This window comes from Nerophis lumbriciformis, linkage group LG26 (genome assembly GCF_033978685.3).
Source record: "Nerophis lumbriciformis linkage group LG26, RoL_Nlum_v2.1, whole genome shotgun sequence".
NCBI lineage: Eukaryota > Metazoa > Chordata > Actinopteri > Syngnathiformes > Syngnathidae > Nerophis > Nerophis lumbriciformis.
In genome coordinates, this window is record NC_084573.2 from 31,990,001 (window position 1) to 32,016,390 (window position 26,390).

At 39.3% G+C, this 26,390-nt stretch overlaps 1 protein-coding gene across 1 annotated transcript; it reads right to left on the minus strand.

Moving 5' to 3' along the window:
* Positions 1-4,302: 4,302 nt before the first annotated feature.
* On the minus strand, positions 4,303-26,390 carry LOC133623513 (proteasome subunit alpha type-6). Its single transcript, XM_061986728.2, has 7 exons — positions 26,208-26,390; positions 21,132-21,226; positions 15,379-15,460; positions 13,288-13,443; positions 7,816-7,994; positions 7,641-7,735; positions 4,303-4,458 (listed from the first exon to the last, which is right to left on the minus strand). Exons 1-7 carry the CDS (start codon positions 26,281-26,283, stop codon positions 4,401-4,403), a joined length of 741 nt encoding a protein of 246 aa, XP_061842712.1. The 5' UTR covers positions 26,284-26,390; the 3' UTR covers positions 4,303-4,400.

Genomic DNA, 26,390 nt, shown 5'->3' on the forward strand with positions numbered 1-26,390 from the left:
AGCTTATATGCAAAGTATATACAAATACTGGAAAATGTTTTAAAAGCCTAACTGAAATGCTATCAGTTAGCACGCTGGCCAGATAGCCTGAGTTACAAAAAAATATGACTCAAAATTAGTTAAAAAATAATAAAACTAGCATGACAACAGCAGCATAATAGCAAATTGGCATTAGTGAAGTACTATAAGTCAGATTTTGAGGTGCATAGCCGGTGAATTAGCTTTTAAAAAACTGGCATGCTAATTTTGCTATGCTAAAACGTTAAATTTCGCATGCTACCAAAGTACCAAAATATATGACTCGTATATGTATACCTGTAAAATGAGCATGCTCATGCCTATAGGTAGCATTAGTGAAGTACCAAAACTGAGATGTATAGTTACTACATTTCTTAAGAAAAATGCTAGCATGCTGATGTTAACATGTTGAATTACTAGCGCTGGTATGCTAACAGTATAAAAGTACCAAAATTGTATGACTGTGGTGTATAGCTGCTAAATTAGGTACATGCTAATGTTTGTATGCTAGAATGCTTAAGTTAACATGTGTCAAGTACCAAAATATATGACTCGTATATACGTATATACCTGTAAAATAAATTGAATAAAACTAGCATGCTAACAGTAACATTAGTAGATTACCAAAACATATGACTCTGAGGTGTATAGCTACTGAAAAATGCAAGCATGCTAATGTTAACATGTTAAAATACTAACAGTTACCATGCGTCAAGTAACAAAATATATTACTTAAGCTGCTAAATTAGCTAAAAATAAAAAGCTGGCATGCTAGTTTTAGTATGCTAAAACGTTAAATTTAGCATGCTAATAGTTAACATGTGCTAAGTACCAAAATATGACTCATGTACCTGTAAAATGAGTTGAATAAAACTAGCATGCTAACAGCAGCATGGTAGTAATTGCATGCTTATAGGTAGCATTAGTGAAGTACCAAAACATATGAGTCTGAGGTGTATAGCTACTAAATTTGGTAAGAAAAATGCTAGGGTGCTAATGTTAACGTGTTAAAATACTCTAGCGCTGGTATGCTAACAGTTGCCATGCGTCAAGTACCGAATTATCTGACTGAGATGCATAGCTACTAAATTAGCTAAAAAAAAATAAAGCTGGCATGCTAATGTTAGTATGCTAAAACATTAAATTTAGCATGCTAACATTTAACATGTGTCAAGTACCAAAATATGAATCTTATAGATGGATACAGTATTTTTCGGAGTATAAGTCGCACCGGCCGAAAATGCATAATAAAGAAGGAAAAAAACATATAAGTCGTACTGGAGAACAAGTCGCATTTTTGGGGGAAATGTATTTGATAAAACCCAACACCAAGAATAGACATTTGAAAGGCAATTTAAAATAAATAAAGAATAGTGAACAACAGGCTGAATAAGTGTACGTTATATGAGGCATAAATAACCAACTGAGAAGGTGCCTGGTATGTTAACGTAACATATTATGGTAAGAGTCATTCAAATAACTATAACATATAGAACATGCTATACATTTACCAAACAATCTGTCACTCCTAACCGCTAAATCCCATGAAATCTTATACGTCTAGTCTCTTACGTGAATGAGATAAATAATATTATTTGATATTTTACGGTAATGTGTTAATAATTTCACACATAAGTCGCTCCTGAGTATAAGTCGCACGCCCAGCCAAACTATGAAAAAAAACTGCTACTTATAGTCCGGAAAATACGGTAGTACTTATTGATTCCGTCAGGAGAGTTCCCTCAGGAAAATTACAATTCCAGCAGCAGTGTACAGAATTGAGATATAATTTAAAAAGTAAATAATTAATAATGGGTACCGTATTTTTCGGACTACAAGTCGCAGTTTTTTTCAAAGTTTGGCCGGGGGTGCTACTTATGTGTGAAATTATTAACACATTACCGTAAAATATCAAATAATATTATTTATCTCATTCACGTAAGAGACTAGACGTATAAGATTTCATGGGATTTAGCGATTAGGAGTGACAGATTGTTTGGTAAACGTATAGCATGTTCTATATGTTATAGTTATTTGAATGACTCTTACCATAATATGTTACGTTAACATACCAGGCACATTCTCAGTTGGTTATTTATGCTTCATATAACGTACACTTATTCAGCCTGTTGTTCATTATTCTTTATTTATTTTAAATTGCCTTTCAAATGTCTATTCTTGGTGTTAGGTTTTATCAAATACATTTCCCCCAAAAATGCGACTTATACTCAAGTGCGACTAATATGTGTTTTTTTCCTTCTTTATTATGCATTTTCGGCCGGTGCGACTTTTAGTCCGGAGCGACTTATACTCCGAAAAATACGGTATTTATGTGTATATGTATAAATATACAGTGGGGCAAAAAAGTATTTAGTCAGCCACGATTGTGCAAGTTCTCCCACTTAAAATGATGACAGAGGTCTGTAATTTTCATCATAGGTACACTTCAACTGTGAGAGACAGAATGTGAAAAAAAAATCCAGGAATTCACATTGTAGGAATTTTAAAGAATTTATTTGTAAATTATGGTGGAAAATAAGTATTTGGTCACTTCAAACAAGGAAGATCTCTGGCTCTCACAGACCTGTAACTTCTTCTTTAAGAAGCTCTTCTGTCCTCCACTCGTTACCTGTATTAATGGCACCTGTTTGAACTTGTTATCTATATAAAAGACACCTGTCCACAGCCTCAAACAGTCAGACTCCAAACGCCACTATGGCCAAGACCAAAGAGCTGTTGAAGGACACCAGGAAAATAATTGTAGAACTGCATCGGACTGTGAAGAGTGAATCTACAATAGGCAAGCAGCTTGGTGTGAAAAAATCAACTGTGGGAGCAATTATCAGAAAATGGAAGACATACAAGACCACTGATAATCTCTCTCGATCTGGGGCTCCACGCAAGATCTCATCCCGTGGGGTCAAAATGATCATGAGAACGGTGAGCAAAAATCCCAGAACCACACGGGGGGACCTGGTGAATGACCTGCAGAGAGCTGGGACCAAAGTAACAAAGGTTACCATCAGTAACACACTACGCCGACAGGGAATCAAATCCTGCAGTGCCAGACGTGTCCCCCTGCTTAAGCCAGTGCATGTCCAGGCCCGTCTGAAGTTTGCCAGAGAGCACATGGATGATACAGCAGAGGATTGGGAGAATGTCATGTGGTCAGATGAAACCAAAATAGAACTTTTTGGTATAAACTCAACTCGTCGTGTTTGGAGGAAGAAGAATACTGAGTTGCATCCCAAGAACACCATACCTACTGTGAAGCATGGGGGTGGAAACATCATGTTTTGGGGCTGTTTTTCTGCTAAGGGGACAGGCCGACTGATCCGTGTTAAGGAAAGAATGAATGGGGCCATGTATCGTGAGATTTTGAGCCAAAACCTCCTTCCATCAGAGAGAGCTTTGAAGATGAAACGTGGCTGGGTCTTCCAGCATGACAATGATCCCAAACACACCGCCCGGGCAACAAAGGAGTGGCTCCGTAAGAAGCATTTGAAAGTCCTGGAGTGGCCTAGCCAGTCTCCAGACCTCAACCCCATAGAAAATCTGTGGAGGGAGTTGAAAGTCCGTGTTGCCCTGCAACAGCCCCAAAACATCACTGCTCTCGAGAAGATCTGCATGGAGGAATGGGCCAAAATACCAGCTACTGTGTGTGCAAACCTGGTAAAGACCTATAGTAATCGTTTGACCTCTGTTATTGCCAACAAAGGTTATATTACAAAGTATTGAGTAGAATTTTTGTTATTGACCAAATACTTATTTTCCACCATAATTTACAAATACATTCTTTAAAAATCCTACAATGTGAATTCCTGGATTTTTTTTTCACATTCTGTCTCTCACAGTTGAAGTGTACCTATGATGAAAATTACAGACCTCTGTCATCATTTTAAGTGGGAGAACTTGCACAATTGGTGGCTGACTAAATACTTTTTTGCCCCACTGTATGTATATACCTGCAAAATGAGTTGAATAAAACTATCATGCTAACAGCAGCATACCGGTACTAGGTTTGTGTCTCTGTATCAAAATAAAGGAGTATAAAAACCCATCAGAGCGCCGAACGACAGTGATAAAACATTGTTCTTAAGTCAGATGTGTCAAGTGATCAGACCGTGTGCTACAACAGGAAGTTCACGCTCCCAATTTGACACATGAAAGCAGTTGTGATGAAACTGGATGTGTGCTACACGGCCGCCACTTCTTTCGACATAAAACCCATCGAGTGCTGTAAAAACCGCTTGCAAGCGTACCGATAAAACACATTGAAAGATATTTTACTTCAAAATGTGTTTTTTTTTAATTGTTATCATTGAATTAAACAGTGTGTGTAATATACAGCAAACCAACATGTGACCTCTCTCCCTGCTGGCTCAGTCCCGCTCTGCCAGGGCCATCAGGTGAGTGTCCACTTCTGTCTCCGTCAGAATCCTGGGGAGAGGACACAGGTGAGTGACTGGGACAATGCAGGACAGGTCTACACCAATGCTGCTCTTTTTAATGAGCGCTGATAGTGTAGTGGTTCACTCAGCTGACTCTTTCAATGCCCTGCGATTGGCTGAGGACCCGGTCATGGTGCTGCAGGACAGGCTCCAGCCCACTTGGGACTTTACAGGGTATAGGCAAGATGGATCACACGTACCCTAAATTACAGACTACAAGTTGCTACTTTTTTCCTACACATTAAACCCCGCGGCTAATAAAACGGTCCAGCTAATTTGTGGATTTTTCTTCTTTCAAACAATTTTCACTAAACACATGTAAAGACACTGAAAAGGTGTTGTTTTTTTGTGCTGTAGCGCCATCTTTTGGACGACTTTGCTCACTGCAGGTGCTGCTGAGCGAATGTGAATTCCTCCCGTTTAAACCGGAAGTAGAAGTGTTGTTCAGTCTTCAGTCGTCCATAGTGTTTTTGCTTGTATGCATTATGCATTCATCACTCCAAGCAACCTTTGTAAGATTTCCAATATAACTAAAACAATTCTTACTTATTAAACCGTCGAATGTCTGTAGGAGTGCTTTCATGCCTATTTGTACGTACTATTGTAATATAATCAAGCTGTCAGGTTCAAACACTGATGACATCTATTAAACAAGACAAGAAGCAAGGAATTATACAGACAGAATTCAATTTGACTCAATTGAGGAGAAACGCGTAGACACTGTACCCTTGTACAGTGTCGTCCCACGCTCTGACGAAAGATTGTACGCCTCCTCTTTTATTTGGACTTTCCCTGATTACATGGCAACAGCTGTTTCTAAGTGAGGGGGGTCGTAAACAGCCATCGCCTTTGGTTACAAAACAGTTCAAAGAAAAGGTTGTAAAACAGTTCAGAGAAAAGGTCACAGTGGAGTTTTACAAGCATTCTGCTTTGTAAGATCAAAAACAGCTTTTGCCTGCCGGCCGGGAATTCATTGAAACACAAAGTTTTGTGATAACTTAGATACAATTATTCTGACACAAGCTAGCGTTGTTAGCATTAGCTAATATGCTAACCCGTCTACAAGTGTCCGTGTTAGGATTATTAAGTTACAATGGCATTCGTTTTGTGTTGTTTCACTTTCACAAATTCCTCGGTAAATTCACTAAAACGTCACCGTGGAGTTATTGAGTCTGTTTAGCTGATTGGAGAGCTAGCTTGCGCAGATAGTGGGTCCATGACGATGACTTCTGTTTTGTTTGATCAGCTGTTTTACTGCCGTGTTACAGACACTGTTTGGAAACAATTAAGGTATGTAAATAAACATTTACAAAATATTTGTCTAAATAACTCATTTCAAAACGTATATATCTGCAGCTTACAGTGCTGCTAATATATGGGAAAATTATTATCATATATATATTTTTCAATTTTGTGGGAGTGGCTTACACACTGTGCGTTCTATCGCCCGCAAAATACGGAAAGTACGATTTTTCACACTTCGTTTATGTCAAACCATTTTTGGACTTTCTTAAATCGGTTTCACTTTAATTTGATACATGTTTTGTACTAAAAATACATTTAAGTTGAAACATAAACTTGTAAACTTTGATGCAGTACTAGTGCTGTAACAAGACCAGCACTAACGCTCCACGCCACGGGGGTCAATGGCAAGATTATGGGAAATTTGCCATGATGTTCTTATCGGTGAAAGAGCAGGAAGCGACTCTGAATACATTTTAATAATACATTTCATATATTTGACATGCACTTCTTCGTGCAAAAAGAGGCCCCCCACGAATCGCAGGGCCTTTATGCAGTTTTTGTTGTTTTTCTTTCCCAGTCAAACATGCATTCAGGAATAACTCTCTACTCCAGTGTACACGTGTAATTATTTTTCTTCATTTACACAAATTACTTTTAACCAGCAGACGAGTAGTTGAGCATGTCGGTGTAGTTTTGGAAGGTTAATAATAGGGGTGTTTATAAAAAAGGAAAAAAGTTCTCACCAAATCGCATTTTTTTTAGAGAATCTATTAACGAAAAAAAATAAAGTTTTTGTTCTGCAAATTTTAAAAATGTAATTTTTTAAGAATACATTTTGGGATTAAAAATATTAAACTATTATTGATGTTATTATGTTGATAGTGTTGCTTTTATTATTTTCTATAAATGTAATAAAATATATATATATTATTTTCTATAAATGTAATAAAATATATATAAATATAAGAGGTGTTAAAAAAATAAAATAAATAGATTCACGTCCAAATCACAGTTTTTCGAGAATCCATTAAAAAAATAACAACATAAAATGTTTTTGTTCTGCAAATTTAAATAAGTATATGTTTTTGAGAATACCTTTTTGGACTAAAAACACACTTTTATTGATATTATTATTATTATTGACAGTTGTTTTTAATAATTTTTGGTTGTCCTTTTTTCGGACTGTATTTAATAAGTATTGTACTTGTATGTCTTGTTAATTGCTTTGTAATTGTCTATCCTGAGTGTTGGAAATCTGGGATTGGGTTTTAGTTGCTCAATTTTCTTTTATTTGATTATATAAGAAATAAAATATAAGTTGTATGTTAGCAGCCAAGAATAACTTTTGCAATCCGGTTTGAAAAGGTTTTATTATAATTTTCATACCAAATACTACTGTACAGAAAAAAAAGCGAGTCACATCCTAAATGTGATTTTAATTTATTCCGATTCGAAAGCGATCCATAGTTTTCAAGAATTGATTTGAAAAGTAATACAATTTTTTTTTTTTTCAGAATACATTTTTGAATTAAGTTTTGAAGTTTTTTTTCCAGCCAACACTGTGCGTGTAAGTCCTACGTTAGCAGCCAAAAGGATCTTTTGTAACCAGTAACCTGTTTTGAAAAGGTGTTATCATTTATATTCCAATATATTACGAGAATCGTGTTGAATCAAGAATTGACTCTGAGTGGAATCGTCACCCCAAATGTGAATCGTGATGTACCCAAAGAATGCCAGCTCTATTGTGGAAATGTATTAAGTTTAAATGTGACCTTATAGACAAAAACTGCTTACATCAGCTATAAATGGAATACATAAACAACAATGTCTATTTATTATTATGTCATCTCATTGCACATCAAGTTGTTTTAACTATTAACCTCAAATGGCAACTCAAGTCTTTTTTTTGTCTTTCATCATTTTTACCTGAACTTGGGGTCCTGTGTTGTGACCACGCCCACCTCCAGCTCAGAGGGCTTGAAGTCGATGGAGAGAACAGTCGACAGACAGGAGATCCCCGTCTGGCACAGGAAAAAGGAGGAGTTATTAATGAATTTGCAATAATTACATGGCATGCAAGCGGTGGTCTTGAGACGTATACCTCGATGGTTTGCTCGAAGGTCCAGTCCAGTTTCTTCTTCACCTTCTTCTCCAGAAAACTGGTGGCTTCCGTCTGCTTGACTCCTGCGGCGGTGGCTTTGAAGCCGCAATAGTATCCTGCCGGGTCACATTTGTAGACCTGCGGGCCGCTCTCGTCGTCTACGCCTATCACGATCATACCTGCGGGTACCACACCACTGAATGCTTCCACACGTTGTAGGCTTTTTTTTAAAGCCGTGATCTTCAGTGTCGGCTACAATAAACCTGATCAGTTACTTGCAACTTTTTCTTGGCCTTTTGAAGCTGCTGACTTGTGTTACAACTCAACAGTTTTACAAATGCAGATCTGGCATCTCCTAAGCTCACCTAAGGATTTTTCTTTTTGAGAAAACCTTTGATGCGTTTTAGCCTTAGTCTTCAGTCTTAGTATTTAGTCGATTTTCATGGCTAAGATTTTATTGTTTTAAACACTTTTTTATTGTAGCACTTTGAAATTTATTCAAATGGTGTGTATAAATAAAATGTTTGTGTGTGTACCCCAACTTACAAGTATTTGTAGATACCAGTCGTTTCTCAGCTTTTTTTGGTTTATAGGTTTTGAGCACAAATTTGAGTTTTTTTTTTCTTTTTCCAACTTAGTTTGTACAAATAGTTTTGTTAGGGTGGAGCTTGAAACACTTTTTGTTGATTGGTTAATAATTGGTTGTTACTTCCTGTTACAATGGGAATAAAATGTGTAATTGTCCACATTTGTGGACATATCAAGAATGCACTGCAAATAGAGGACGGCCTTCAAACTTTTGCCACTCCGCATGCTTTGAAAAATCAAAGCATGCGGGGGGGGGGCCTTATTGATTTTTCTATTTTCAAAACCAGGATAACATGGATTTTTTTTTACGTTTTAGGGCTCCCCTCAAGTTTGGTCCAAAGGACCCAAAAGGGTCTCAGTCATAAACATTTTAAAAGTAAGTCATATAATATATTGTTTTTTAATGCTGAAATCTCTAGATCAACTTCAAATGTATCTGTCAATAACAATTAAAAATAAAATATATTTTCATGTCCTTTTTGTTTAGGAAAACCCTGTTTTTTATGGCAAAAAATGCCGCATTTTCCACCAAAAATAAGTCAAAGTGGAATATTTAATGTGTATTAATTAGGGATGTCCGATAATGGCTTTTTGCCGATATCTGATATTCCGATATTGTCCAACTCTTTAATTACCGATACCGATATCAACCGATACCGATATCAACCGATATATACAGTCGTGGAATTAACACATTATTATGCCTAATTTGGACAACCAGGTATGGTGAAGATAAGGTACTTCTTAAAAAAATGTATAAAATAAAATAAGGTAAATAAATTAAAAACATTTTCTTGAATAAAAAAAGAAAGTAAAACAATACAAAAACAGTTACAGAGAAACTTGTAATTAATGAAAATTTGTAAAATTAACTGTTAAAGGTTAGTACTATTACACCCAACATTTCAGACATAAACCACAGGTCCATCACCCGACTGGCAAAAACAATAGTCCAGGATATCACTCACCCACTACACCAATACATCATCCCACTACCATCAGGGCGCAGGTACAGAACAATCAAATTCCGGAGGGCCCGCCTCAGGAAAAGCCTGATCCCTGCAGCTATAGCCGCCCTTAACAGCAGGCCCGGCCGACCTGTCTGACAAGCCTGTAAATGTGTGTTAGTCATGTATGATGTCTTTTTTTTTCTTTTTTTTTTTGTGTGATGTGTAATGTCTAGTGTTTCAATGTACGGCAGTGACAATGAATTTCCCCAAGGGGACCAATAAATCTAATCTAATCTAATCTAATCTAATCTAATCTAGTGGACCAGCAGCACACACAATCATGTGTGCTTACGGACTGTATCCCTTGCAGACTGTATTGATATATATTGATATATAATGTAGGAACCAGAATATTAATAACAGAAAGAAACAACCCTTTTGTGTGAATGAGTGTGAATGAGTGTAAATGAGGGAGGGTGTTTTTTTGGGTTGGTGCACTAATTGTAAGTGTATCTTGTGTTTTTTATGTTGATTTAATTAAAAAAAACAACCAAAAAACCCGATACCATTAATAAAAAAACGATACCGATCATTTCCGATATTACATTTTAACGCATTTATCGGTCGATAATGGACATCTCTAGTATTAATTGGAGCCTAAAAGAGGTAAATAATCAACAACAACATTGATTTTGACTGAACTTTTTTTTTTTTTTTTAAACAGTGACAGTTTTTTAAAAAATCCACTAAAATTCTCAGGGATCCAAAAGGGCCCCACTCATAAAAGTGTTAAAAATAAGACAGACATTATTCTTTTACTTTCAACGCTTAAATCTCTAGATCAACTTCAGATATATCCGTCGATTATAAGTTTGTATTATCTTTTTGTGTTTTTTTGTTTGGTTGTTCAAATCTATTTGTGCGGTTTCAAATTGATTTTGATTATTTTATCCGGTGGCAGAGGGGTTAGTGCATCTGCCTCACAATACGAAGGTCCTGAGTAGTCTTGGGTTCAATCCCGGGCTCGGGATCTTTCTGTGTGGAGTTTGCATGTCCTCCCCGTGACTGCGTGGGTTCCCTAAGGGTACTCCGGCTTCCTCCCACTTCCAAAAGACATGCACCTGGGGATAAGTTGATTGGCAACACAAAATTGGCCCTAGTGTGTGAATGTGAGTGTGAATGTTGTCTGTCTATCTGTGTTGGCCCTGCGATGAGGTGGCGACTTGTCCAGGGTGTACCCCACCTTCTGCCCGATTGTAGCTGAGATAGGCTCCAGCGCCCCCCGCGACCCCGTAGGGAAAAAGCGGTAGAAAATGGATGGATGGATCATCACACCTCAAAAGGTGTCCAAAGTGCTACCTGCAGCTAATTTTTTAACGGGCCGCAGCACATCCTAAAAATACTATTAAAAATAAATAAATATTTTTTTAAATAAATAAGAGCATACAGGTGAAATGTAAAGAGAAAAAGTTACAATGTTGACTAATAACACAAACCTGCCATGCAGGCTGCTGTTTTCTTTAAAAGTGTAATTGCTCAAAAAATAATAATGAATAAAAATGAATGTAGTTATGAATTATTAACCTATCTAAGGCTCCAATTACTTCGCATCGAATATACCACTTTGAAATATTTTTTGGGTTAAATATTGCATATTTTGTGAGTTTGTCATAGAAAACGAGTCTTCTTTGACAAAAAGAGCATAAAACAAGCTAAATTAAAAAAAAGAAGTAATAAATTATAATCGACGGATAGATCTAAAGTTGATCTTGAGATCTAAGCGTTGAAAGTACATAAATAAAAAATAATGTATAGTTTGATCCTTTAAAATTTTAGTGGGATTTTTTTTAACTGTCATTGCTGAAAATTTAATTTAATTTTAATCAAATCAAATTTAATCAACTTTATTTATAAAGCACATTTAAAATTTACCACAGGGGTAGCCAAAGTGCTGTACAATGGGCAGGTTAAAAGATAACACAAGAGAAACGAGCAAGCACACCACAACACAAACAGAGCACGATAAAAAATAAATAAATAAAACATAAAAACAGGTTCACAGCAGGTGCATTGTGGGACGCCATAGCAGGATGGCGATCACTCAGTGTTAAAAGCCATGGAATAAAAGTATGTTTTTAAGAGCGATTTAAAAACAGGAAGAGAGGAGGCCTGTCTAACACTCAAAGGTAAGCCGTTCCAGAGCTTGGGAGCTTAATGAATCAAAATGAATGTTATTGACCTATTTAAGGCTCCAATTATTTATTTTGTGTTTTTGCCCTAAAAAAATGGGTATTCTTTAACAAAAAGTGCATAAAACATAAAAAATAAAAAAAACAGTGAAAGATAGATCTGAAGTTTATCTAAAAATGAATACCGTATTTTCCGCACTATAAGCCGCCCCGGGTTATTAGCCGCACCTTCAATGAATGGCATATTTCAAAACTTTGTCCACCTATAAGCCGCCCCGGACTATAAGCCGCGCCTACGCTGCGCTAAAGGGAATGTCAAAAAAACAGTCAGATAGGTCAGTCAAACTTTAATAATATATTAAAAACCAGCGTTCTAACAACTCTGTCCCAAAATGTACGCAAATGTGCAATCACAAACATAGTAAAATTCAAAATAGTGCAGAGCAATAGCAACATAATGTTGCTCGAACGTTAATGTCACAACACACAAAATAAACATAGCGCTCACTTTCTGAAGTTATTCTTCATTCGTAAATCCTTCGAATTCTTCGTCTTCGGTGTCCGAATTGAAAAGTTGGGCAAATGTGGGATCCAAAATGGCCGGTTCCGTCTCGTCGAAGTCATCGGAGTCAGTGTCGCTGTTGTCCAGCAGTTCTGTGAATCCTGCCTTCCGGAAAGCTCGGACCACAGTTGTGACCGAAATATCTGCCCAGGCATTTACGATCCACTGGCAGATGTTGGCGTATGTCGTGCGCTGTCTCCCTGTCTTAGTGAAGGTGATGTTGGCGTCGTCTGGCGCTGTCTCCCTGTCTTAGTGAAGGTGTGTTCGCCTTCTGTCATCCACTGTTCCCACGCAGTTAGCAGTCTAGCTTCGAATGCCCTGTTGACACCAATATCTAACGGCTGGAGGTCTTTTGTCAATCCACCCGGAATGACGGCGAGTATTGAATTAAGCGGGTAAGCGTGTCTCTTAATGTGATGTTATGAGCTAGCAAATATAACAACTACACTACCCAGCATGCAACGATAGTGACGAGCATGCGCGGTAGCCCTGAGAAGCGTTGTTGTATGCTGGCAGTTAGAATGTGGTTATGAGCACGCTGTGAGTAAACGTTGAGAACTCAGTTAACACGCCTCGTCTGCATTATTTATAATTAGACAGACAACACACTTAATAGGAGCCATTTTGGGGTCTTTACATAAACACACAAATGGAAATGAAACGTCACATATCCCAGCATGCACTGCGCGCTTCTTCTACGGGGAAAAAAGATGGCGGCTGTTTACCGTAGTTGCGAGACCTAAACTTTATGAAAATGAATCTTAATATTTATCCATATATAAAGCGCACCGGGTTAAAAGGCGCACTGTCAGCTTTTGAGAAAATTTGTGGTTTTTAGGTGCGGCTAATAGTGCGGAAAATACGTTAAGTGTTGACAAAAATAAAATAATCTATGACTTCTTTTTAACATTTTTATGACGCAGACCCTTGCCTGAGGGGCGTCCTAAAGGTTAAAAAAACAACTATATATTGCCTTGGTTTTGAAAATCAAAACTATCAAAATGTCCCTTGCATGCTTTGATTATTCAGTGTGTGGCCCTCAGTGAATGAAGTTTGGATGTACCAGACCATGCTGAGGCCTATTTTATTGTGGTGTTTTTATTCAAATAGGTGTCCCCTTAAAAGACTTTTGTCCATAGAATAAAACCTTGCGAGTCAGAAGACAATATGTCAGAATACTCACAGCAGCCCAGTGGTCGCATCTCGGCGTTCTGTGTGTAGACTTGGGAGATGTCTGCGAGGCGTTTAACCAGCATGTCCACCGGGATCTCGTAACCGTACTTGTACTGCCAATTCGCCGCCTCGTAGCGTGCGCGCTGAACCTGGGAGCGGCTGTCGGCTGCGGAAGGTGTTGTTGGAAAGAAGATGGGCATTAGTTGGAATCCTTTGGATAACGTCACACGCTGTGATGAACTGAAACAATGCTGAGACGCTTAGTTCAGGGTGGAGTTTCGCAGCTTTTGGGTTGAGGAAGCTACAATTAAAGACCGATATGGAGTGCAGAAAAGTATACAAAGAAAGAACAAGGTATAAACAAGTATTTATTTGCAAATTTTTCAAACGTTTTGTTTCCTTCATCATCAAAGTGTATAAGACTTTTATAAGCCGTGTAATAAAATAAATGCTCTCTCGAGGTGTTGGGGTAGAAAATGTTGGGAGAAAAATGTTTTGCTAACACACATTTATTTGTCAGCATCTTCTACACTGCGAAAAGTCAGTGTTCAAAAACAAGAATAAAAAAAAAAAATAGGGGTATTTTATTTGAACTAAGCAAAATTATCTGCCAATAGAACAAGTTTGGCTTGTCAAGATTTTCCAAAACAAGTAAAATTAGCTAACCTCAAAGAACCCAAAAATACCTTAAAATAAGTATATTCTCACTAATAACAACTGTACTACTATAGGAGTACGTATTTTCTATTGTTTCATTGAAAATAAAACAGCAAAGTCCATTTGGCTGTCATCTGTTTTAATTATGAGACACAATTGTGTCAAAGTCATGATTTTTTTATTTCATGCTTGAAATAAGAAATTATTAATTTGAAAAAGTCGTTTTATACTTGTGTTGATGACACAGCTTTGCAACAGTTGATATAAACACATTTAGCTGTAAAAACCTGCTGTATAGTGTGCACTGCGAAAAGTTAAGTGTTCAAAAACAAGAAAAAAAAATGAGGGGTATTTTACTTGAACTAAGGAAAATTATCCGCCAATAGAACAAGAAAATTTGGCTTGTCAAGACTTTCCAAAACAAGTAAAATTAAAGCTGCAAGCAGCGATGGACGGGACCGACTTTGACGGCACATAAAATCCAAACCGGAGCAGTAATTAAAACTCTTTCGTCAACTTTTAATCAGAAGGGTACAATCTCTCTCCTGTGCTAGTTTGAAGCCGACACGACAAACGAGGAGATAATGTTTAAAAAAAGGTGACTGTTTTTAACCCAACTTTTATTTTGAAGGGGGAATTGCAAACTTCCTGTTGATTTTTGCTGGGGGGGGTTGTCAATGAATGAAATGTAGGTCTAAGGGACGCCGCCTACATAGAGGTTTTTGTTTCATGTCTCTACGACATTCCTACTGGAAGTTACAGGCAGTTTTGTCTGTGTTTTTTCCGAGGGAGCGCGAGAGCGCAATTTTGAGTTTTGGGGTTTGGTTTTTTGATTAGATTGCAATTTTCGGCAGTCCTGATGTGTGTGTCAAATTTGGTGAGTTTTGAAGCATGTTAAGGGGTCAAATTACAGCTCAAAGAGGCGGCCGGTATAATAATAATAATAAAACCTTACAATTACAATAGGGTCCTCTGTCCCAAAGGGACATTGCGGTCCCTAATTAGCTAACCTCAATGAACCCCTTAAAATAAGTATATTCTCACTAATAACAAGTGCACTTTTCTTGGTAGAAAATAAAAATATGAGACCTTCTTTGTCAATATGTTGAAAAATATTCGTAAATATATTTTTTATTTCATGCCTGAAATAAGAAATGATTACTTTAAAAAGGTAGTTTTATACTCGTGAGTGTTGATGACACAGCTTTGCAACAGTTGATATTCTAGTTTCAAGCATGTTTTACTCAATATAGGTCATCAAATCTCAAGCTGTAATATCTTACTGAGATCATTTAGGACCAAAACACTTAAAACAAATAAAACACTATAACCTAAAATCTGCTTAGTGAGAAGAATTATCTTATCAGACAGAAAATAAGCAAATATCACCCTTATTTGAGATATTTAATCTTACTTAGATTTCAGTTTTTGCAGTGTAGTTTACCTGTCATTCCAGACATGACACATCCAATATTGTCTGTGATTCTGAAAAGGTGGGACACTGTGTTGGAATCCAGGAGCTTGTCCTGTTGGCAGGAGAACATTAGCCTATGAAACATGGGCTTCTTTCAAGGTTAAAACATGTTATACATATATTTGAAGTCACATCTGTGTTAGGCCCCTTCTACAGTAAGAAGGGGCCTAAGGTTATCCAGGCTATATCCCACCTAACCTTATCCTTGTCCACACACACACACACAATGCCACCGTTTAAGACCCCCTCCCCCCGCCGTCTGCCGGCGCAATGCGACCTAGTACGCATGCGCGGGAAAAAAATGTGCACGTTATAGTTACCTCTGACCTGGAAGTGTATTCTTACCCTGTTTCAATGTAGCCTATTACCACATTCGTTTTAACAGTAAACCTTGCTTGCCTCACCCTCAGCAGCTGTTAGACTATTGTAGTGAATCACACCTGAGCCATCATACATGAATCATATCTTTAATGGACGTGTGAAAGTAAACAACGTGATAAATAACATTTTGCAACAATCAATCTAGGGATCTAGACATCTGGTCAAGACACTGTGCTTGTAGGCTGAAATTGGCGGTCGTACTTGACGGCCGCAACCACTTCATGGCTTCAAAATAATCATGGAGTACTGAGTAATCGCTCGACATACATCGCAGACAATAACTGATAGTCTGCTTTGCCAGTCCAAATGCATTCGCTGTTTTCCGTAGTCGTCCACGGGAGCCTGCATTCTTGCTGTCTCCCCTTCGACAAATGGACAAAGTTTTTCGCTAGTAAAATCAGAGCTGACCTGGACATTTGAAAATTCTCTTGCGATTCCGTTGGCACAACACACTCGTTGACAAACATATCCCACCAGGCTGCCGTTCTTCCAGGCCTTATCCAGAACCGTTGCTCAACATTGCTATGTTGCTGTCTGAGATGTGTTGTATCCCAAATAGCTGCAATCGCGAGTTTCCTTCTTTTAAAGGTGGGATTTCCACAAGCGTCTGTTATGAAGCTGGCTGTGGCGCGTTCTTTCTGACGTCACTTCCTGTGTGGGGCGCGGCCTTTCTGGCGTCACTTCCTCTCCGAACTCAGTTTGTAAGAGCCGGAGATTCAAGGAATACACGGCGCACTTACCCGTTTAAAAATGATCCAAGGAGGGGGACCTTAAACAATGGGTTAGTTTGGCTGACACAGGGCTTAGGCTAAAGAATTATTTGTTTAAGGAGTTATCCGGCTTAAAGTAGACAGGGCCTACATGATGTTACAAGCCAGATTAAATGTTGTGTCGGGGTTCGTTAAAATGATGAGGTGGAGCATGTTAAGGTGTTGTGGCGGGCAAACTTAAATGTTGTTGCGCGTTAAAATGATGTGACGTGCCACGTTATGCCCCTTTAAAATAATGGGTCTGGCCAATTTAAAAAAGTTGCGGGCTGCGTTAAGTGTTGTGGTGGAGCACGTTAAAATGATGTAGCTGGCCACATTAAATGTTGTGGCGAGGCATGTTAAATCGTTCTGGCTGGGCACTATAAGTGATGTGGCATGACATGTCAAAATGATGTGACGGGCCAAATGTGTCCCCCAGGCCTTGAGTTTGATACCAGTGGTGTAGGTTCACAGTGTGGCGCATATTTGTAACAGTGTTAAAGTTGTTTATACGGCCACCCTCAGTGTGACCTGTATGGCTGTTGACCAAGTGTGTCTTGCAGTCACTTACATGTGTCTGCAGAAGCCTCATACAACATGTGACTGAGCTGGCACGCTGTTTGTACAGGTTGTAGAGGGCGCTAAAGGCAGTGCCATCACGGCACGCCCTTAATATTGTTGTTTGGGTGAAAATCGGCAGACATTCGAGAGAATGGTTGCCCTGAAATTAGGGAGTCTCCCGGAAAAATCGGGAGTCTTGGCAAGTATGACGCTGTCAAGCGCCATTCATATAAAACTTGCGGGCCGCACTAACATTAAATTTTCATATTAAGGTGCGGGCCGCAAAATAACGTCTCGCGGGCCGCAATTGGCCCGTGTGTCTGAGACCCCTGATTTAAACGCACCCCACCACATCATTTTAACTTGGCCCGCAGCAACATTTTAACGTGCCACGCCACATCATTTAATGCGGCCCGCCATATCATTCTAACATGCCCTGTCACCTCATTTTATCAGGGACTGCCACATTCTTTAAATGTGGCCCGCCACAACATTTTAACATGCCACATCATTTAAGGCCGCCCGCCACATCATTTTAACATGCCCTGTCACCTCATTTTATCATGGACTGCCACTTCCTCTAAATGTGGCCCGTTCCATCATTTAAACGCACCCCGCCACATCATTTAATGTGGCTTGTCACTTCATTTACCGTGCCACGCCACATAATTTTAACGTGCCATGCCACAACATTTTAGCGCGCCCCGTAGGGTTGGCGATATATCGATATACTCGATATATCGCGGGTTTGTCTCTGTGCGATATAGAAAATGACTATATCGTGATATTCGAGTACCGTATTTTCCGCACCATAAGCCGCCCTGGGTTATAAGCCGCGCCTTCAATGAACGGCATATTTCAAAACTTTGTCCACCTATAAGCCGCCCCGTGTTATAAGCCACATCTAACTGCGCTAAAGGAATGTCAAAAAAACAGTCAGATAGGTCAGTCAAACTTTAATAATATATTAAAAACCAGCGTGATGTGGGCGCGCATGGAGTCGTATATCAACATGGACGGAGCTGCGTGAAAAAAGCCACCCGGCCTCTTCGCGTAAACTTCCCTTAACCACTCGCTCATCTTTTCTTCATCTATCCATCCCTTCGAGTTAGCTTTTATGATGACGCCGGCTGGAAAGGTCTCTTTTGGCAAGGTCTTCCTTTTGAATATCACCATGGGTGGAAGTTTCTGGCCATTAGCATGGCAAGCTAGAACCACAGTGAAGGATGACTTCTCATTCCCTGTGGTGCGAATATTCACCGTACGTGCTCCCGTTGTATCCACAGTGCGGTTCACAGGAATATCAAAAGTCAGTGGAACCTCGTCCATGTTGATAATGTTCTCTGGCCGGATCTTTTTTTCAGCTATCTTGTTTTTACAATATGCACGGAAAGTAGCCAGCTTTTCTTGAAAGTCTTTAGGCAGTTGCTGTGAAATAGTAGTCCGTGTGCGGATGGAGAGATTGCGTCTTTTCATGAACCGGAAACCTGTCGCTTAGTAGGAGCCATTTTGTGGTCTTTACAGATGTAAACACACAAAGGAAATGAAACGTAATATCCGCGCGCTTCTTCTTCTTCTACGGGGGCGGGTGGTTGCTTACAGTAGAAGAAGAAGCGCTTCTTCTTCTATGGGGGCGGGTGCTTACCTTGGCGGTTGCTTGCGTAGAAGAAGAAGCACTTCCTCTTCTACGGGGAAAAAAGATGGCGGCTGTTTACCGTAGTTGCGAGACCGAAACTTTATGAAAATGAATCTTAATATTAATCCATATATAAAGCGCACCGGGTTATAAGCCGCACTGTCAGCTTTTGAGTAAATTTGTGGTTTTTAGGTGCGGCTAATAGTGCGGAAAATACGGTATATGTTCTCACGCAGTTGCTTTTAGCTGCGGCCATTACACTACATGCGTTTCCCACTCTTTCTTGTCTCTCCTTCTCACAGAGACTTAAAACAAGCGCACCTTCTTACATACGCACGTGTGCAACGTCACACGCTCCCGCGGAGCAGACAGGTAGCTCTGATGCTAACGGTGCGGGTGGTAATACGAGAGAGAGAAGGTGCGCATCTGGTAACAAATGAAGGAAGAAGAATTAATTCCCAAGAAAAACAGCATGGGGTGCATCGTTTGGCGGTGGTTTGGCTTCAAGCGGGAAGATGTTGAACAAGTATGCGGCAAAAGCGTTGCTACAAAAAGTAGCAGCACTGCTAATGTAGCATCATTTGAAAAGTCCCCCGCTAGAGAATAAGGAGTGCTTGAAACTCCGCATGTCAACATCTCCGTTCGGTGCCACACCAACAAAATGCCGAAGCAACCATTTCCAGATGAACACCGTATAAAAAAAATAGTCAACAACAGAAGGAGATAACGTCCGCAGGAACCTACCACATAGCGAAGGACATACACTATTTGATGTTCTATTATCAGCTCATTTTTTTTGACAGTTATTTAAATAACTTGTGACATCATGCACAAAAGTGCACTTCATTTGTTTTAAACTATCGTAGTGGCGTTCTGTACAAAAAGTGCACTTTAATTTAGTGTTGTTTTGATTTGTCATCTTAGTGACATCATGCACAAAAGTGCACTCATAGCTTGTTTTAAAATGTCTCTGACAATCTTGCACTTTCTGTTTTGAAATGACATGAATGTTTGTGCCACTGCTTAATAACTTTAATAAATACAGTTTTGCTAAATTGACTTACTGTATTTTTCGGACTATAAGTCACAGTTTTTTTCATAGTTTGGCCGGGGGTGCGACTTATACTCAGGAGCGACTTGTGTGTGAAATTATTAACACATTACCGTAAAATATCAAATAATATTATTTAGCTCATTCACGTAAGAGACTAGACGTATAAGATTTCATCAGATTTAGCGATTAGGAGTGACAGATTGTTTGGTAAATGTATAGCATGTTCTATATGTTATAGTTATTTGAATGACTCTTACCATAATATGTTACGTTAACATACCAGGCACGTTCTCAGTTGGTTATTTATGCCTCATATAACGTACACTTATTCAGCCTGTTGTTCACTATTCTTTATTTATTTTAAATTGCCTTTCAAATGTCTATTCTTGGTGTTGGGTTTTATCAAATAAATTTCCCCCAAAAACGCGACTTATACTCCAGTGCGACTTATATATGTTATTACGCATTTTCGGCCGGTGCGACTTATACTCCGAAAAATACCGTAGTTGTGATTTCCCTCTCTGCATGAAAGTTTAAAATAAGCATATGTTAATGAAGTATGAACAAGAATGTTTTAATGTAGACACATAGAATCATCATACTGGTGTTATTTATATGCATCAAGTGTTCATTCAAGGCTAAGGCAAAATTTCGAGATATACAGTATATCGTGTATCGTGACATGGTCTAATAATATCGAGATATTAATAAAAGGCCATATCGCCCAGTCCTAGCGCCCCGTCACATCATTCTAATGTCCAGCCATATCATTTTTAACAAGCTCCATAATTTTCACGTGGCACTCTACGTAATTTTACACACATCTTTTTAAAGTGGCTCGCCAAATCATTTTACGTGGCCTTACATGTCATCTATGTGGCCTGTTTAAACATCTGCTTGTCATCTGGATTTAGGATTTTAAAGCAAGTTATCCATCAATCTGTAAAAAATATAACAATCAAAAACAGTTAGCACTGCAAATATGAAACGAGGCTATTGCACATTTATATTCACTGTTACATGTGGCCCTCTGAGGGCAGCCATAATAGTGATGTGGCCCCCAATAAAAATGAGTTTAACACCCTTGCTTTTTACCCTTATGCTTTCATTTTAAATTGTGTTGCTTGTTCTATTACTACAATCTAACACTGGTTTATTTACATGTATTCTACTTTTAGTACTGCAGAATGTTGACATCCACAAACACGAGGCTGTGAGGCAGACATGCTGACCACAACATCCTGTGTGCAGACTTCTCTCATACTCTTATCTTAAAAGTCTGACATGATTTATCTGTGCAGACTTTCAGGCTGGGATGTGCAAACTAATCTCATCTACTCACCGGTACTTTTTTCTGTGTAACCACAACGGCACAGTCCTTCCCTCGTACGGCGACTGATGTTAGTCCGCCTTGATTTATAGCCTTGAAAGCATACTCTGAAAGGAGACAAGATGGGGGAAATTTGTCAGAAAGTTATTTTTTCCAGGGGTTAGATTTGATTTAGATAATAACAAAAAACAAGTTTATTTAGTCATCACAGTTCCAGGATCTGACAACACAAATCAACATTGATTTAAGAAATGTTGCAGGTGGTATATAATTGTACTTTAGCGGTCAGAACAAACCAGTTACGACATTAAAATGCTGGCTTTTCTTTGTTAATTTTGTAGGTATACAACTCAGCGTCAAATATTTTGTCACTTGACGAATGCTACCTGTATGCTAACTTTTTTTTAAGCATATTTTGTAGGTATACACCTCAATCACATGTTGGTACTTAGTGCATGCTAACATTAGCATACTAGCATTTTAAACACATTTTTCAACCTCAAGAGTATATATTGGTACTGAATGCATGCTAACATTAACATGATGTTTTTTTTAAACTGATTTAACAGGTGAGAGGAATATATTTGGGTATTTAACTAATGCTACATGTTAGCATGTTAACATTGTAATGCTAGCTTTTTTAAAGCTAATTTTGAACATATAGACCTTAGTGATACTTCGGTACTTGGGGCATTAGCATGCTAGCATTTTTAACGTTTTTTTTCAACCTCAACATACTTGAGTACGTATCGCATGTTACAGTTAGCACTTTAGCATGCTAGTTTTTTGTTAGCTAATTTTGCTTATATTTTTTGTTACTTTATGCTATCTAGCCAGCATGCTAACTCTTAGTATGTTAGCTTTGTTCGAAAAAGAATTATGTTGTAGTTATAAACCCAAGTCATATTTTGGTACTTGGTGCATGCTAACATGAGTATGCTAGCATTTCAAAAAACATTTTTTAGATAGGCATCTCAAAAGTAATATATTTTGGTATTTTGGACGCATGTTAGAGTTAGCACTTTAACAAGCTAATTTTAGAATGCAAGCTTTTTCAGCTCATTTTGTTGATAGCTTGCTTACTTAACGCTATCTAGCTAGCATGCTAACTGTTAGAATGTGAACTGAAAGCAAACTGAAATCAAATACACACAGCTTAAAGAGTGGTCAATACATAAATATGATGATTTATCAAAATATAAAAGAAATATACCTGAACAGAACGCTCATGATGGTTACACCAAAAAATAACGCTATGAATCGCGTTTTTCCAAGTTTTTGGGGCATTTTTATGCTATTTCCAAGCATCTCCTTTTTATTATCGTTGATTTTAAATGGTTAAACTAATGCATATTATACAGTTAAGAAAATAAGTATTTGAACACCCTGCTATTTTGCAAGTTCTCCCACTTATAAATCATGGAGGGGTCTGAAATGTTCATGGTAGGTGCATGTCCACTGTATGAGATAACCTAAAAAGAAAAAATCCAGAAATTACAATCTATGATTTTTTAACAATTTATTTGTGTGATAAAGCTGAAAATAAGTATTTGAACACCAACATTAATATTTGGTAGAGTAGCCTTTGTTTGCAATTACAGAGGTCAAATGTTTCCTGTAGTTCTTCACCAGGTTTGCACAGACTGCAGGAGGGATTTTGGCCCACTCCTCCACACAGATCTTCTCTAGATCAGTCAGGTTTCTGGGCTGTTGCTGAGTAACACAGACTTTCAGCTGCCTCCAAAGATTTTCAATTGGATTTAGGTCTGGAGACTGGCTAGGCCACTCCAGAACCTTGATATGGTTCTTACAAAGCCACTTCTTGGTTTTCCTGGCTGTGTGCTTTGGGTCATTGTCATGTTGGAAGATCCAGCCACGACTCATCTTCAATGATCTGACTGAGGGAAGGAGGTTTTTGCCCAAAATCTCACAATACATGGCTGCAGTCATCCTCTCCTTAAAGGGGAACATTATCACAATTTCAGAAGGGTTAAAACCATTAAAAATCAGTTCCCAGTGGCTTATTTTATTTTTCGAAGTTTTTTTAAAAATTTTACCCATCCCGCAATATCCCTAAAAAAAGCTTCAAAGTGCCTGATTTTAACCATCGTTATATACACCCGTCCATTTTCCTGTGACGTCACATAGTGAAGCCAACTCAAACAAACATGGCGCATAGAACAGCAAGCTATAGCGACATTAGCTCGGATTCAGACTCGGATTTCAGCGGCTTAAGCGATTCAACAGATTACGCATGTATTGAAACGGATGGTTGTAGTGTGGAGACAGGTAGCGAAAACGAAATTGAAGAAGAAACTGAAGTTATTGAGCCATATCGGTTTGAACCGTATGCAAGCAAAACTGACGAAAACGACACGACAGCCAAATTCGGCGATCGCCTTCAAACCAACGATTGGTATGTGTTTGTTTGGCATTAAAGGAAACTAACAACTATGAACTAGGTTTACAGCATATGAAATACATTTGGCAACAACATGCACTTTGAGAGTGCAGACAGCCCAATTTTCATCAATTAATATATTCTGTAGACATACCCTCATCCGCGCTCTTCTCCTGAAAGTTGATCTGTCTGCACTCTCAAAGTGCATGTTGTTGCCAAATGTATTTCATATGCTGTAAACCTAGTTCATAGTTGTTAGTTTCCTTTAATGCCAAACAAACACATACCAATCGTTGGTTAGAAGGCGATCGCCAAATTTGTCCTCGCTTTCTCCCGTGTCGCTGGCTGTCGTGTCGTTTTCGTCGGTTTCGCTTGCATACGGTTCAAACCGATATGGCTCAATAGCTTCAGTTTCTTCTTCAATTTCGTTTTCGCTACCTGCCTCCACACTACAACCATCCGTTTCAATACATTCGTAATCTGTTGAATCGCTTAAGCCGCTGAAATCCGAGTCTGAATCCGAGCTAATGTCGCTAATATAGCTTTCTGTTCTTTCCGCCATGTTTGTTTGTGTTGGCTTCACTATGTGACGTCACAGGAAAATGGACGGGTGGTTAAAATCAGGCACTTTGAAGCTTTTTTTAGGGATATTGCGTGATGGGTAAAATTTAAAAAAAAAACTTAGAAAAATATAATAAGCCACTGGGAACTGATTTTTAATGGTTTTAACAATTCTGAAATTGTGATAATGTTCCCCTTTAAAGGCGGACTAACAGGTCTTTGAGGGTCAAAATTCTAGCTGATAGACAGGTGTTCAAATACTTATTTTCAGCTGTATCACACGAATAAATTGTTAAAAAAAAATCATAGATTGTGATTCTGGATTTTTCTTTTTAGGTTATCTCTCATACAGTGGACATGCACCTCCCGTGAACATTACAGACCCCTCCATGATTTCTAAGTGGGAGAACTTGCAAAATAGCAGAGTGTTCAAATACTTATTTTCTTGACTGTATATTAGAGATGAGCGGTTTGCGGGCACAACCGCGGAGTCCGCGGATTATCCGCGGATCGGGCGGATGAAATTAAAAAAAAATAGATTTTATCCGCGGGTCGGGTCGGGCGGTTGAAATAAAAAAAAAATTAGATTTTAAATAGATTCAGGCGGGTGGCAGTTAAACCAATTCGGAAATATATATACATAGTTAAATGTTGTTACCCACATACGAAAAACGAGCAGGCACCTGCTGCATATGCCACAACAGAAGAAAAAAAAAAAAAGAGAGATGGACACTTTTACGGAGCGGAGAAGGGACGCCTCGCCGGGGTCCGGGACCGAGGCCCCTTCCCCCGAGAGGGCCCCACCGGGAGCCGTAGCTGAGGCGATCCGCGAGAAGGGCCCGACGCACGTCCAGGGTCACCACCGCGCCCACCGCACCGACACCCCGCCTCATCCGCCTTCGCCGCGGCCGGGGTCACGCGCAGCAGGTAAGCAGCTTACCTGCCCGCCACCCCCGTGGCCGGGGGCTCGTAACAGGGGTCACTCCGCGCGCTCCGCCCGCGCAGCTTACCTGCCCGCCACCCCTGTTGCCGGGGGCGCGTAACAGGGGTCACTCCGCTCGCAGTGCGCTCACGAAAGGGGTGGGGCTCACCCTGGTTGATATAGACAGCAGGACGGTGGCCATGGAAGTCGGAACCCGCTAAGGAGTGTGTAACAACCCACCTACCGAATCAACTAGCCCTGAAAATGGATGGCGCTGGAGCGTCGGGCCCATACCCGGCCGTCGCCGGCAGCGAGACGCGCTTGGAGGTGCGCTCAGCGCGGCTCCCATATGATTGCGCACTGGTGTGCGTCTGGGTCGTGACAGCGTGGCACGCGAATGTCTGTGCTGCATTGGATCAGTCTCCTTTCTTTAACAGGCAAAAGCTTTATAACCTCACTAATGCCTTGCATCGTCTATATTAGATATATAACAACGGGCGGGTGCGGTTCTGATCAAATGTTACATCGGGTGGATGGCGAATGGTTGACGACTTTCTGATGCGGTTGCGGATGAAATAATTGCCTATCCGCGCATCTCTACTGTATATGCATGCTCTAGTAAACAAAACAAAAAAAGTCATATTTATTTAACTGTTACATTTTGAAGTACATTTGTGCAGGTGGGTGCGAATGTACCCAATACCAGAGCTGTACACTTCTCAAATGGGCTTGGCATCCTTGCATTTGTCAGTCTGTGCCCGTCCGCGGAAAAAGTTTGGGCACCCCTGCATTAAAACCCTCCATCCACTTTCACTTTCATTTTCTTCCAAAAACGCATGTAACATTTGTCATGCGACTCAAAACTGAATTAAAAATATGTTCATTAATTGATATTAGAGCAGCATGTTTATATAAACCAGGTGAGAGCAATTAATTAGATTTGATGGCAGGCATGCTAAAGTGCTAACTAAACTCACTAAGCTTATCAAACTGGTTGGCTTTTAAACACATTAGGACCTGCAAAGTTGTCCAAACGTAACCGTGATAGCACAAACGGTTTTTATAAGCACATATAATAATAATATATTTGTTATTTAGCAGCTGTTAGTGGCGTAAAGCGCGAAGCGTGACATAGCATTTAGCTCGCTAGCAAAAATGACAGCCTCCGAGCCGGCTTTTTGTCCGAAACAATGCAAATACTAACCGACTTGATAGAGCCTTCCCTCGGGAGAGAAGATGGTAATGTGCCGGTCAAACCCCGCACTTGAGCCCCGGGACATTTTATCACGGAATACTTGTCCGAGATGTTCGGTGAAATGAAACTGTCAGCGGCTATTATTAGCTTCGTAGGCTAACTGTTCAAACCGGAAGTTGTGCTGCTTGGTCT